The following is a 15,293-nucleotide window of genomic DNA, read 5'->3' as shown; positions in this document are numbered from 1 at the left end:
CCAAGGAAATTCCAGCAAACAGGGAAATATTTGTCTCAACACCATTCAGATTTCACAGACTGTAACACAGAAATCATAATGGTTAGTTCAGCCAAGGTTAAAGGGCAAACACAGCTCCAGGAGTACTTGGTTGTTCATTCATGAGTAGTTTAGAAACTGTGAAAAAAAGACATAAATCAACCAACCAACCAAACCCCAAGACGATTCCGTTTATCCCTTCAGGTAATGGGAATTATCACTTCTTGACCCATTTCTGAATAAGGCTGTGTTTATGCAGACAGGCATAAAGAATGTATATTAAATGTAAAAACATACATGGACACACAGCCAACCACACAGAAGTAGTATTTGCAAGGACATTTACAATAAATGGCACTAACACCTTTATTAAGATTTTAATTTTTCATTTGTGAAAAATGAATAGATTTTTTTCCCTTGTATGTAGAAGAAAAGCAAACTAATGGCAAAAATCAAGATTATTTTCTTATTTCAATACTGTCTTTGTAGCCACAAAGATACAAGAATTTAACAGACAAGAAATACTGTTTATTGCAGACTTTAAGCTGATTCATGTGAAAAAGGCACTATGAAACTTAATCAAACTAGATTATTAAATTTGTCTAAATTAAGTGATATTATATATTATATATAATACATATATTATATATAAAATCACATGACCATGTGAAACAGAACATTTTGTGACAAAAATCATTGCATCTCCAAAAATAACATTTTCTGGAAGAGATGTTTCTCTTTTTTTCCCGTTTTGCCCTCAGCAATCCACTTTTCCAAAAGATTGCATTTACAAAGGATATTACAAAGGCTTTTTGCATGAGGAAAAACTGATATCTGGGATCAACACACAGAGAAATCTAGATTATACACTGTTCTTTTTGATAGGTTAAGTTACAGGGAAAAAATGCCATTATATTAAAAAAAAATAGTACTGTGAGTTGTTGCATGGCTACAGCAGATCTCCTCACCTCTTTGAGCTGGGTTGTGTTACCATTTTCTAGTTACTCCTTCTTGTGCAATATTATAGTTCATCACAGGTGAAATACGGATAAAATCAATGTACAGAATATTATTTTGCTATAAACAGCATCATTAGTAATAAAACATCTTGAGAGCAATGCAGGAAAGGTTCAGTCTATGTTGGGCTGCTGTTCATCCCCTAAACATTTCCTCTACATTTGCTGGAGTCAACAACTTTAATAAACATCCTGCAGCCAAACGCCTGACAAGAAAGATTGAGCCAAAACAGACATAATTGCACACTACAGCAAGAGAAGGGATTCAGAATCTTATTATTACTGAAGGGTTCAAATGGTTCTTTATTGCTGGCTCAGCTTCCTTCAGATGAATCACCAACAAAGACGTGCTCCAATTTGTCCATCATGTTAATTCCATAAAGCCAAGACTCTCACCTCTGGCTGTAAATGAATCATGTACCAGTATTTTCACCTGCCAGGAATCTCCACTGCATTTCTCACCTGTTGATTTGTCATGATGAGGAGCCAGCAGCAGGTACTTCTGTGGGTGCTACAGTAAATTTTCCTGATGTTGGCTAGTTACGTTTACAACACAATAAGACATTCCCCCTCACTGCTTCCTAAAGCAAAGCTGGATGGTTTAATGCTATGGACAATGGAATTAAAGAAAAGAGGAAATACATTTAGTGGCTGCTTCCTTCATCAAAGGACTCCACACCTGAATCTGTGGCAGCTGCACTGATTTTTTCTTGCCGTCTTCTCATAATTTCTTGCAGTTCTGAACTACCACTGCTAGCCTATAAAGAAAGGAGAAGAGTTTAGTTGTGGCTTTGACTGGTACTAAAATTCCCCTGCCAGCATTTTGTTAGGACAGTTGTTTGAACAAATTCACCTTGCAGCTCCAAGAGGAAAGTATTCATGCTATCCTTAAATATATACCAGGAAAAAATCTGCAGACTATTAAAAGCATAAGCTTGCCTTTCGGCACTGCTGAGCATCTTTAATTCCCACATTGAATTCCCCCTGGAAGTGTTGGATATTTAAGGAGTTCATAAAATATACCTTCATTAAAAACAGAGCTAAAGTTCAATGAGTTTGTTAGGATTCCATGCTTAAAAATCGGGGCAATAATATTTAGAAATTAAAAACCTGGTAATAAATCCTTGATGGGTTTAGATTTGTGTAAACACAAAGCCCACACATGCACATGGGATTACATAGGCAACACCTAAGTAAGGATTCAGCCTCAGGTTCTCACACAATTCACCACGAGGCATTTGCAGCTCAGAAACACAGGTTTCAAATTTAGGGCACAGTGATAGAAATTGGATCATATCACAATGTGAGCAACAGTGTGAGGACAAGGCTTTATTTCACCTTTTAAGAGTGAACACCAGGTGTGCTGAACCAGCTGCAAACATTGCTTTTTCAACATAAATGAAATTATTAGCAAGGCCAGGACACCTATTCACCAGAGCAGAACTTCCCAAAGTGTGTATGACTTTGAATAAAACTAGGGGATCATAAACCCCATCTGCTACTGTACTACCTGGTCATGAAATGACCTTCAAAATTTCAAAATCAGCTTCCAAAATAGCCCCTGAATAAGGAAGCAGAAGCTGTTTTTGACATTTGTTTAAAAAAAAAAAAATCAGGACTGTTAAGGGGAAAATCCTGCAGTTGATTCTGAACTCTGAAAATGCATCCTATTAATTTTATAACATTTAATATAGATTTACCCCATTATATCCATTAAAATGCAGAAATCTAGAACATTTCTGAATAACCTACAGTGTTCCTCCTATTAAAATACCTTTGCTGTCCTCTTCCAGAGTGGAAGGGCAAAGCAGGGGGCCTAGAAGTGACTTTCTGAAAGTGAGGGAAGAACTTTACTTGTCTGAATTCATCTTGTCCTTGCCCTCTTGGTTTCAGGTGTAGAACAAGTGCAGCACAAATTACTGAATCATGCATAAAAAAACCATCAGCAGATACCCAGCATATCAGAGATCACATACAAGTATTTTTCTGAGAATAACTGAGCTGCCCAAGCTGAAAGAATTTGCCTTCCTGATCACATCAATGACAACATGACTGATGAGCTTGAAATGCATTATATATTATACTATTACAGGGAGAGAAAGGATGGTGAAACTTCCTTTGATGACATAATTCAGCAAACAACAGGCCAAAGCCATCAGGAATTGCATAAATTCTGAAATTCAACCTCAAATAACCGAGGTAGAAATAAACATTTCAATTGTTTCCCCCCCCCCCCATCCCAAACAAACAAACAAACAAACAAACAAAAAACCAAAACAATGACCTTGTTAGAATCTTAAGTATCTGTTCATTCACTCTTGCAGGGCATTTATTAGACAAGTTTGGACTTCTGAGTTTCCTGCAGAGCAAGGTCTAACTGGAGCAAGCAGAGTAACAGCACGGAGGGGAAAAGATCCCTCTGATCCAGTGCATTCTGCTTTTCAAATTCCACTCAAAGCTACTTCCATCTCCACTGAAATAACTGGCAAAAAGGTGAAGAATACAAATATCTCTTCTCTAGGAAATGATGGATTGCTCTGGAATGTAGTGACTTATATTCCAAAGCGTAATGGTAAAATATTTCTTCCTTTCTTTAGCAGGAAAATAGGGCTTGAAGAAGGGAATAAAGCAATTTTGACAGTGTCAGAAAATGATGCTCTCTGATCCACACTGATCATGTAAAGTGTAAAATATGCATCATCATAAGCCTGCCTTTAAAAATATGCCTGGTACTTAATGCTTAAAATCATTTAAGTGAGACAGTCTCAGCTTAAGGAGAGGATAGAAAAGTATTTTAAACCTCTTCAAGATTTTCTTCTAAATAGGATGTGGAGAATATAACTTCTCAGTTGGGTTGTTCTCACATCTAGGTAATTTCTCCACTTGCCACAGCAAGTTTAAAAATTAAAAAAAGCCAGTAGGTGCCTCTCCAATTTTACTGGTTTAAATTTGGCAAGAATTGTCCTTAGCACAGCTCTGGATACAAGCTTAATGTGTTTAAGAGATAATACTTCATTAATTAAAGCAAACTGCTGCAGAGCAATAAATAGAGACACAATACTTTATCCTTGGTTCAGAAACTCTGCTCCACAGTGTCCAGTGTGTTTTCCCTTCAGTGCAGGTGCCCTGGTGTTTAACCTGAAAGGCCACCTGTGGGCTCACCCTACCAACTTCTCATGCCCTATAAATCAAATCTACTCTATAAAGATAAAGCAAAACTCACTTATCACCACCAAAATTGTCAGGAATAGTATTTGCCCAAGTAGGTGCAAAGCAAGAAGCAAGAAAAGGGGAATTTTACTCTCCCATTGTTTTCCCCAAACTCTTCTTGGCTGATTTTGTCTTCTTGCAGTCGGGTTACACCACAAAACATCTTAAACCTGAGTGCTACTTCTAATGTTTTTGGACACCTTTAGAAGCGGGGAAGATCTCACCTGGTGTTTTGATGAATGCTATTCCAATGAATTAATACCAAATAAAAAGGATGTTTATCACTGTGGTGGGAACTGCAGAAAAACCACCTGCCTCACAGGAGGAGTTATCTAATTCTACAGGTTCAAAAGGAGGTGAGTGAGAAGAGCTGTCCATACCTCCAAGGCAGACTTCTGTACCGTAATTTGGATGTAGACTCTTGACCCCTCTGGGCAAACAGTCCTCAGTTCCTCTTTATTGAGGGAGAAAAGCTGAGCCCCTGTCAGCACACCGAGGCTGTTCACAGTCCTGGGGACACAGCAAGGGCACAAACAGCAAATGAGCAAAACTACACTGGCCAGGGGAGTGACATGGGTTGTCTTCATCACACCTTGCCTTGGGGAGGGCTACTGAATTCAGAACAAACTTTATGCAGCAGGACTACTGAGGTCAATTGGGTATGTAAGTGCACTTTTTGGTAGAGGTTAAAACATATAGACACCATATCTATTTATCCTATATAATCTATATATATAAAATAGAATGTATAGATTCTGTAGATCTATAACCACAGTGACATGTATTTTAATATATGTATTAGGTATGCTTACACATACAAATATAAACATAAATATAATCTAAATCTAGATATAAATATAAATATAGTAATTTTTCTAAGCTGGCATCTCTTGGTTTCAGGAGGCTGCCAGACTTTAAAAAGTGGTTGGACCACATCCTACTTCCTGACAGGAAAACAATGTGAAGAAGCTTTGCTGCATTTGCCCTGGGACTTACACAGGGTTGAACCCTTTGGACTGCAGCCAGGCTTTCACATCCTCAGGGGAGGAGTCGTAGGTGATGTTCACGACTGGGATGTTTGGCCGTGGCACGTGGAATTTCCTCTGGGCAGCGCTCCGGCCGATGGTGAGCCTGTGAACCAGCTCATCCTGCACCTCCTCCATCTGGGATTTCCTGCCTAGAGAGAGAAAGAGATGGCACAGGAGTCATTCTCAAGGCTGCGTTATGAAAGCCCAGTCAATTCTTGTATGCCACTTTAACTCATAAAAACTCTTTTTTCCTCCTTTAAATATTCATTCATTAGATCTGATTGAATTATTACTCTCCTTTTTCCCCAGGGAATATTTCCATATTCCAAATCCCCTCTTTGCAGAACAAAGCAAAAATAAACAAACAAAAAACCCCAGACAAAGAATTCAAGTAAGACCCCAGAAAGGAGAGATGAGCTGGATGTCACAGAGAGGCACAGAGCAGTGTGACAGCAGCCAAGCTGTAGAATAAAATGGGAATGAAGGGTTATTCAATTGTCACAGTGTCTTTTGCTCAAACAGAAGTGAGGGTTTAAAAAGTAAAACAAGAAAAAGATGAGGAAGGTTGCAAGATTGTTCATACTGTGGGAAGGTACTGGTTTCCACAAAGAGTTTTTAGTTGAAAGTTAGACTTTTTAGTGCAAGTCAACATAGCAAAAAGAATTCACAGCTGCTGACACGTATCAACTTACATCTAATGAGCTATTGTAGCAATTGCATTTTGACAGGGTTTTGAGAAATTCGAATTCACTCCAAGCCTGGAGTGGCTGCTTAGCAGAATCATTGTCATACTTTGCATTAACAAAAGGAATTTAAAAAAAAGGTAGCTGCTCTTACCAGAGGCTCAAGAATTGGGCAAGATTTGTTTATTTATTTATTAATTTTAAACGAATCTGTAAGAATTCATTATTCCCCAGAACCCATTTGCCTGAAACATTTAGTTCAGTTGCTGTTCATCAGCAAACAACAAACTGAAATGCTTTTCAGTCATTTCAACAGGATAAATTATAATGACAGCAAGAACTGTTTAAAATTGCTATAAAAATTTCTATGGATAACTTCACAACAATAGGTAGAATTCAATAAGGTGTAAATAACCTTTTGGTCTCAGAGAAATACTGATTTTGCACAGTTGAACTATCTGTGCCATAACTTTGGAACAACAAGAAAAATCCCCTGACAAACAAATAATCTCAAAAATTCTCAGGATTTCCTTGCCAAGATATTTTTAGGGATCTTTATTCAACCTTCTCACTTTGATGCACAAACAGTAACTACACCACCCTCTCAATGCACTCAGATGGCAAAACCTGTTCCTTTTCTCCCACCACACTGATAGGAACAGATGAAAACAACACAACTTCAATATGAAAAAAAAAAAAACCAAAACATTCAAGATAGAAACATTTTTGCTTTCTCTACTTTCCTTTTATATTCTCTCAAAACCTCTCCAGGAGTTCTCTCAAAACCTCTCCAGGGATCAGTATCTCTAGCCAGTTAAACAAATAAAAATAAGCTTTACATAGGACTCCAGGATGATTCTTATAATCACCACAGCAAAATGAATAAAAATATTGGTTTAACCATTTCCTTTTTTCTCTTACAAAACAGCCTCAGACTGAAAGTGGAAAAAGTCTCTCTACTATAATATTTGAGGCATTCAGGCCCTGTTGTGCAGGGTTTTCTCCTCTGCCTCCAGCCTGAGGGTGAATCAGAAGCCCAATGACACGATCTCAGTGATTTGTGCAGATCTGACAGGGGTTATATGAGGAAAACCTTGAGGCAGTGTTATCAAAGCTTGCACCAGCTATTTTCCCAAGCAGGAAGGGACACAGAACATTGCTATCTTCCTTCTATTTACACAGATTTTGAAAGACTTATGCTTAATCTAGACTAAGACTGTATCAAGAGACAAATATTTAGCTGTTAGATAAGAGATTTTTCCCACTGTACAATGTGTTATCAGAAATAAGCAGGATGCCCTGGGCTTGGGCAGGTTCTGCAGTGCTCTCTACAGGGCTCAGGTGGGTGCTTGGCCAGCAGCTTTCCCATCACCTTTGTAGAGGCACCTGTTCTGTGAGGGTTTTGTGGTGCTGGAGCTCATGAACCAGGCTTGAGTGAGAGCTCCAGGAGGTAACAGCATCTCCTCTGTGTGAACCACAGCCTCTACAGCAACTCTTCACACCTCACACATGCCCTGTGTCTGAAGCCAGGGTGATCTTCTCATTTTCCATCTAGAATGAATAGAGAGGGCCATCGTGGATTCTAGGACACAGCCATGCTATAGCAATGTCCTTCCACAGAAATAAAATTATCATTTTTGTGCACCTGTGTACAGGAAATTCACCCTCACTTTCCACACCTTTTGCAACTGTTTATTTGTCTGCTTCTATATTCTATTTAATTTCTACCCAGACATCCATTAGGTGAATATACAGAAAAATTCCCAGAGCCTTCCTGAGTTCAGAGCTGAGGCAGGAGCTTGTCCTCCACCAGGCAATGTCACCACAGACTCCACCAAAAGGATTATCCACACAGCCCACTTCCCATCCACTGGGGACAGGGGCCAAAGAAGCCCTTCCCCAGAAAGGATTTTGTTCAGTGCCAGTTTCTGACCCGAGGTGGAAGCAGGATTTTCTAGCGCAGTGAGGCAGAGTATACAAAAAGCTGTGAACTCTTGAACTACAAAAAGCTCATTATTTTTACTGCTATTACTTTAAAAGCTGTAGCAAATGCCTGCCTGCATGTTTCAGTTATTTCTAAGCCCAGCAATTACATTGCCTAAAGTGCATTTAGGACAGAAATTACTGACTAAACAAGCTTTTCTAACCCTACCTGCTTTTCAGTACAGAGTAGTAGCCTCAGCATGCCTCAGTTGGCATATTAACAAAGTGGCCTTAATCAGAACTTTTCAACAGCCACACACTGTTGCAATGCATATTACCAAGTTTTTTCCACCTATAGAGGTATGGAATATGTTCCTGTGTCCTTCTGTACAAGGACACCAAAATCTGCTCCATGGCCTGACAGCTGCTGCTGCTTTGACCAAGTCAGGGGGCTCTGAGTAAAGTAACTCTACAAAACTATTACAGCAGGACTCCTGTGCATGCTCTTGAAGCCCTGAATATGTGTTTCAGAATGGTGCAAATAACCTAGAAAAATGGATGATCATGAATTGAAGTGTGAAAACAACTCAGCTGATTTTAAAAGCAATTTAGGTTGTAATGGGGCAGTTTCAGGTGGAAAATGTGCATTAGCCAGCATATCAGCATGGGCATTTCCAGTGTTAAAAACCACTGAATAGACATCCCATATATGGGGAATTTAGGTTAGATGTTAGAAAATAATTTTTTACAGGAAGAGTGACAAAGTACTGTGATGGTCTGCCCAGGGAGGTGGTGGAGTCACAATCCCTGGATGTGTTTAGAAAAAGACTGGATGTGGCACTCAGTGCCATGGTTTGGTTGAGGTGTTGGGGCATGGGTTGGACTCCATGATCTTGAAGGTCTCTTCCAACCCTGTGATTTTGAAAGAGTGGACTCTTCCAAAACTGTGATTTAGGATGGGACAAGTGCAAAGTGTTTTTCCCTAATTACCTTTACGGTAATTAGGGAAATAGCAAACCCGTACTGCAAACATGATGCTAAAACTAAATTTTCCCACGAAGATTCATCTCAAACTTTAAGGATTCTCCCAAACATCCAGGAACGTGCTGAAAGCTTTGTGCCCTGCATCTTGGGGCAAACTTACGATCCACAGGGATCTGCTTCTGCCTCTGGGAGTCGCGGGCCACGCTGCTGCCGCTGTCGCTGGAAGTGCTGCTCTGGCGGCTGACGGCAGCCGGCGCCTTGGGCACGGGCACGGGGATGGGAGCAGGGGCACAGGGGGGCAGGGGCACGGTCACAGGGACGGGAGCAGGCGTGGGGGGTGGCGAGGGCGTGGCGGGCACCGGCTCTGGCGGTTTCACGACATAGTCCGTCCTTTGTTTCTGAAAGGGCACAGAGAGGCTCAGTCAGGCTACAAAATTCGGGCAACACATCAGACAAACCCAGCCTTTGCACCAAGTGGTGTCGTTTGTTCCACAAAGGCATCTCACTTGCCAGGTATAGCTCCAGAATTTGCCAAAAGTTGATCTGGTGTCAATGTCCAATTTCCTTCTCTGCCCAACTCACATCAATGAAATTATCTGAAAGCCTTTTCTTTCTTTCAAGAAGATGAGTTCTATAAAAGAGATTGTTTCTAAATCCCTAACTTCTATTACCTCACACTTTTTAACAGCCTTCAAAATTTTTGGCTTGTTGAACTTTATGTGTATTGTAAAAATGTACATAAAAATGTATATTTTGGAAATATTATTTTTTAAAACCCTGAAAAATCTGCACATCCAGCCACACCTAGACTCAACTAGTGTTTTAACTTATAAATGTCACTGAGGATAGGATAATACATTGCAGGCAGCATTTAAGACGTTTCTGCTCCTCATATCCATTCATCTTGTGCCTTTTCAGCTATTGACTAATACAAGCCATCTTAAGGCAATAAACTGATTAAAAATCAAGCCCCAGATCTCACAATTCTTGGAATAAGGCTGTTACTTCTTTCTCCCCCACTTCATACAATGTTTTAACAACATGTAAATTATCTTACTGCTAATTACTAACTAGCAGGTGTCTCAAGAAAAACTTTGGGAAGTAATTTCTTGTTTGCCTTTAAGAATGGCACCAGTTAGAGAAGAACATCTGTATTTTTCCCAGAGCAATCATAAAGACAGACAAATCCATAAGCCATCTATGCTACCCCTTTCTTTCAAGCAGTTCAGAGTCCATATCGCTCTGTTTAACAGTGCTCTCTCTCCACAATTTTGGACTAACACAGCCTGAAGGTTCAACATTGAAGTTTGTTTGCTCAATAGAGATGCCTCATCTCGTAGTTATGAGAAGTCTGCTTACTTTGGTATGAAGAGAGATGAATGCATTCCCCAGATTCATTGCTCCTTCCTGAAATACCTTTCCCTATTTCCTTGGAGGCAGAGGGTTTTACAGAGGATCAAGTAGGGAAATATTTGTAGGAGCCATATGTTAGAATTTGAGCAGCAGATCACTGCCCTGACAACAATCGAACTTTCCTTAAATGTCAGCAGCTGCCTTTGTACAAGAATCCCCAGTGAAGTCCAGTTGATGGACAAGGATTTAGCAGTGAGTGCAAACTATTACAGCAGTACTGATTTAAACCAGAAGAAAATTTATCCCTTTGGCTTCTCTGGCCAATCAATTAAGCCTGAGAAATAACTCTTACTTCCCTTGGATAATAGTCAGCTACTAAATCAAACATATATCCCTGCAAAACATTCCCCATTAAACATTTTTGTTTGTTCATTTGTTTTTATCGCAACGTTTTGTGGTTCAGAGGCATCCATCTTAACTGCTTTGTGCAATGTTGGAAGATTAAAAAAATAATTATGATTGTCTTTTCTGTATTCTACTGCTTCAGTGTTAAGAAAATTAATGCTTTCTTAATTGTCAAATGACAAGGAAAGTGAAATGCATAATATAAAAGTGGACAAGCAGAATAAATATATTTTTGAAATTTGCCCTTTGGTGGAAAGAGAGTGCCCAACTAGGGGTGTAGCAAATATACCATAATTTGTTATATATAGATATCCTGTGATAAACTCAAAATCTTGTCAAGGAGTTTTAAAATTTCACAGCTACTAAAAGGTTCCAGTGATATTCACACTCTTTTATCTTGTTCACAGATTCCAATTACTAGACTGTTATCCCCACAATGTACCTCCTCCATGTGTATTTTTACCTTCTTAATAAAACACACAAAAAAAGTAGAACGTTTTTATGATAGAGAGAATTTGTTACAAACCAAGGCATCCACGGCACACTGCCACAACCATAATCCAGAAAAAGAGAAAGCTAAAAACTGCATGTAACTTTGAATGGATGTTCCTGGAGGAGTTGCAAAAACATGTTGTACTGCAATCATAAGCCTCATCAAAACAACTTGCTGCAGTGAAAACAAAAATTAATCTGGAAGTGTCACTCAAACTCTAAATTTACAAATGCAACCACATTAAAATACACTTTGCATTTTGGTGAACAGTGCCCAAAAAACAATTATATATTTGAATCCCATTTAACATTTCTTTTTTTAATGCTTCTTTTTTAAACTCCAGATCTTTTGAGGACATCCAATCATCCCATCACTTCTATTCATTGTTACAAAAAGAACCAAGCATGCACTATGGAGTTTGGTGACTACACAATCCAAAAGAGGAATTTTTGAGATTCAATATCAGAAGAGTAATTCAGTTACCTCTGAAAGCTCTCCCAGTAATTGCTATGAGGAAAATGGAGTAAATCACATCAAATAGTATTGTTAGAAAGGTGAAAAGTAACTGACTCACACATCACTCCTGAAATTTCATACACATTAGCAATTTAAACTAAAAGAATATCAGTCTTAATAATTACCTTTTCTTACTGACTAGGAAATTAATAGTGATTTATTCTAATATTCTTATTTAGAGTAAGGAACAGAGTGCTGGCTACAAAACATATACATGTGATGCCATAAAAGCAATCAGTTCTCTTCAGAGCACCTACCCAGACAGAAACTTAGAAACAGGTTTAATGGAAAACAAAACCCAAGGAAAAGACTGCCAAAGCATTAAAGATCATCAGGTGAATGAAAAGAACACTCACAGCTGTAGGACAATAAGACTTAAGTCACAGCAGGTATTTTAAAAAGTGCTTATTGTTCTAGCTCAAGAAATGCTGGCTAGCTCAGCAAATGAGACAAAGGTTGCTGCTCTCAGACATGTACTCACAGAAGGGTTTGGGCTGGGAGGGACCTGATGGTTCCATCTCATTCTAAACCCCTGCCATGGGCAAGGACACCTCCCACCATCCTAGATTGCTCAGAGCCCCATCCAATCTGGCCTGAACACTTCCAGGGATGGGTTATCCAAAACTTCTCTAAAGAATCTGTGCCAGAGCCTCACTACCCTCACAGGGAATAATTTAGCCCTAATACCCAATCTAAACCTGACCTCTTTAAGATTAAATCCATTACCCCCGGTTCTGTCACTCCATGCCCTTGTAAAAGTCCCTCTCCATGGACAATCTGCTGACCAGCTACTCACTGATTTCCTCAAATGAACAGTTCTGGGGTTTTTTTTCCTTCTTCCTCGTATTTTTACTTCTTTTAAGAATTAACCTGTACTCCTCTATTAATGTAAGTTGGAACAAATGCTTTAAATTGTTTGGAATGCTGATGATGCACGCATACTCATTAAAAAATTTGGATACATCATAAAGGCTTACTGGGACTAAATTTTGTTTTCTTGTTTCTTGCCAGAAAAATCACTGTTTTTACAGGAAAAAAATTAAGTCCCAAAGCTGTTTTCAACACACTACAGGCATCTGGTGAATAAACAAGATTCAGTATGATTCAATCTATTTTTAATGGAAGTAAAATAATGAGTTTGAGTAAAAATCCTAATGGTATCAACCCTAATTCTTGATCAGTGTAAAAGAGTGGGAACAATATATTTTCAAATATATTTTGGCATTAAAAAAAGGTAATACAGATATTCAAACTATGGGAAAAGCAGATGAAGAGGCATTGGATAGAACCAAAACCAGTGTTAGCGCTGGGAAATGTTCTCATTAACACAGACACAGAGCTTGCAGTTTACTCTCTTTCTGAACATTTCAGTGCCACATTCCTGCTTGCACAGAATCCACCAAGAGGGCACCAGAGCATTCAGCCTCAGTTTTGTCAATGGCACTGTGATTTGGATCTTTTCCTGGGACTCCATTGAAGGGACAAGAGAGAACCAACCACTCATCCTCAGCCAAAAGGGCCAAGGAGGTACCCGAGAGCGGAAGGGAAAATGTCAAGCAAGGTCTTTTGCCCGAGTTTACTTTGGTGCATTCAGCTATTATGCAAACAGCTGGCTACTAAAATCCCATTAAAAACAACCTAAGCAGTTCTTTGTGGTTTCACTGAATTTCCAGGGAATTAGACAGAATTTACGCATCCAAATTGTTATTAGCTAGGGTTAGTCCCCAGATATATTTAAAAAAAAAAAAAAGACAAACTGTGCATTAATAAACATTTACTCTCTTCCTAAGCATTTTGAACACATCACTGATAATATAACTGTCTCACCTCAAAAAGGGTGTCAGGAGATTAATTAACATGCCCACCAAGATACACACTTCTATCCTAATTAAGTTCTTCAAATTTCATTTTCAAGAGCGTTAAAACAAAGATAATAAAAGGCACAGAAAATAGGAAATGGTATGATGAATTGCTTCATTGGTTTACCAGCAATACTGTTACAAATTAAGAAATCAGAGTTCTTGGGAAACTCTTTATGTTCACATATAATAGGATGGTGAAATACCAGTACTGTCTCTCAATTACAAAAAAAAAAAAAAAAAAAAAAAAAAAAAAAAAAAAAAAAAAAAAAACCACACCAAAAAAAAAAACCCCAACCAGATTAAATTACCAACACCCCAGAAAACTCTGATAAACAATAGAAGAAGTCAGCAAAATGATCTCCTAAAAGTACAAGAGAACCAAACCAGCAAAAATACTGTTTCCTGGAACTAATTCAACTGACCAGAAGGCAAACAATGTTACAGCCTGACTCACAAAGATAATTACATGACTGGGCTGTTGCTGGCAATGTGCTGCAAGTATCACCTCAGTGTTTGGGACCTAAATCCTGACAGCAACTGAATGAAAAATCAGGACTTAAAGCAATGTGTGGTCTTAGGCAGGAGAACAGAGAACAGAGTGAGAGCAAAATCAGCTTTGCAGCTCTGAGTATAGTTGTGACAATGAGGTATCCATCTCTCAGAGAAGGGGTGTCTGCAGCATAATCAAGTGAAAAAATCCTCTCTTGCAATGGAATCCTTAATTCTTCCTAATAATCTAAAACCACCCATTGATGAGCAGTGCACTGAGGGTTGTTAGTCTGTCAAGGAAGACACTGCCCTTGCACCTAACACTTATCTGCAGGTGGCCACAGCAGCCAGGACACTTTGAAAGCAGTTTTTTGCAAGGCTGAAGATGACTTGAGAGAGCATCAAAAGCTGCACAGCACCAGGCACTGAGCCTGCTCCTGTTCAGGGTCTGGCAAAGGCTCTGACAGGAACCACTTTGATTTTCTGCTCTGTAAGGGGTGGTGTTTGCACCACCTAATTAGTGGTTTGTCTGAAGTTTCTTCTGTCTTCACTCAGAGCTGGGATTAAAAAACATGAAGGAAAATAATTTTCTGGTGTTTGGGCTTGGTTGTTTATTCAATCTTATCTAAAGTACAGAGACTTCTGCAACACTTCTAGCTACCAGCTACAAGAGAGTAAAACAGAGTTTAATTTAGTTACTTACATGGCCTTTTAAAACTAAACAATCTAATAGAGAATTAACACCTATATTATTTATACTTTTAACTCAATAACCAAACTCCTGTGACCTTTAGTGCAGCACTAATTGTCCAACCAGAAACTACTGCCTGAAAGCATGCAGAAGAAAGATGAACACTGAAGAGACACCACCCCAAATCTTCCATCTTATCCCATACTTATTACTGTATTATAAAAATCTTAAATTCCAAACCCTTCACCATGTGAAATCACAGACTTCTATTTAACTACACACCCATGATTTTAACTCCATCACTCAAATTTGGAAGCCTTCTCCAAGGCTTCAGGCCAAAAGCAGTGCTCTCCAGGGGGTCAGTGTCAGGAAGCACAGAAAGCTTAAAAAGCCCAGCTTTCAGGGATCCAACACTGCTCTACCCCCAAGTTCTTCTGTATGATTTTGGACAAGACATTCATCCCTTCAAGTCCCAGTTCTCTCTGAAATAGCAACAACGTCTCGTAGTGCTGTTGTGAAAATAAATGTAGTTATGCAAACACTTCCCAAATGAAATCCATCACAGGAAAACAGACAAATGAGAATGCTCAGGAGTACTGAAATTATAATCATCACCACAAAG

At 39.0% G+C, this 15,293-nt stretch overlaps 1 protein-coding gene across 5 annotated transcripts in view; it reads right to left on the bottom strand.

The window, feature by feature from the left end:
- Positions 1-524: 524 nt before the first annotated feature.
- EPS8 (epidermal growth factor receptor pathway substrate 8) overlaps positions 525-15,293 on the bottom strand; it is a 119,592-nt gene continuing 104,823 nt past the window's right edge. For all 5 annotated transcript variants that reach the window (XM_033058028.2, XM_033058029.2, XM_033058030.2 and 2 more), the window contains 4 exons: positions 9,023-9,260; positions 5,241-5,421; positions 4,625-4,754; positions 525-1,792 (listed from right to left, as the gene is read on the bottom strand). In XM_033058028.2, the coding sequence (XP_032913919.1) occupies positions 1,679-1,792; positions 4,625-4,754; positions 5,241-5,421; positions 9,023-9,260 (663 nt within the window). In that variant the 3' untranslated portion in view covers positions 525-1,678. The remainder of the gene's footprint in view (positions 1,793-4,624; positions 4,755-5,240; positions 5,422-9,022; positions 9,261-15,293) is intronic.

This window comes from Catharus ustulatus, chromosome 4, assembly GCF_009819885.2.
Source record: "Catharus ustulatus isolate bCatUst1 chromosome 4, bCatUst1.pri.v2, whole genome shotgun sequence".
Lineage (NCBI taxonomy): Eukaryota > Metazoa > Chordata > Aves > Passeriformes > Turdidae > Catharus > Catharus ustulatus.
This window is presented reverse-complemented; position numbering and strand designations above follow the sequence as displayed.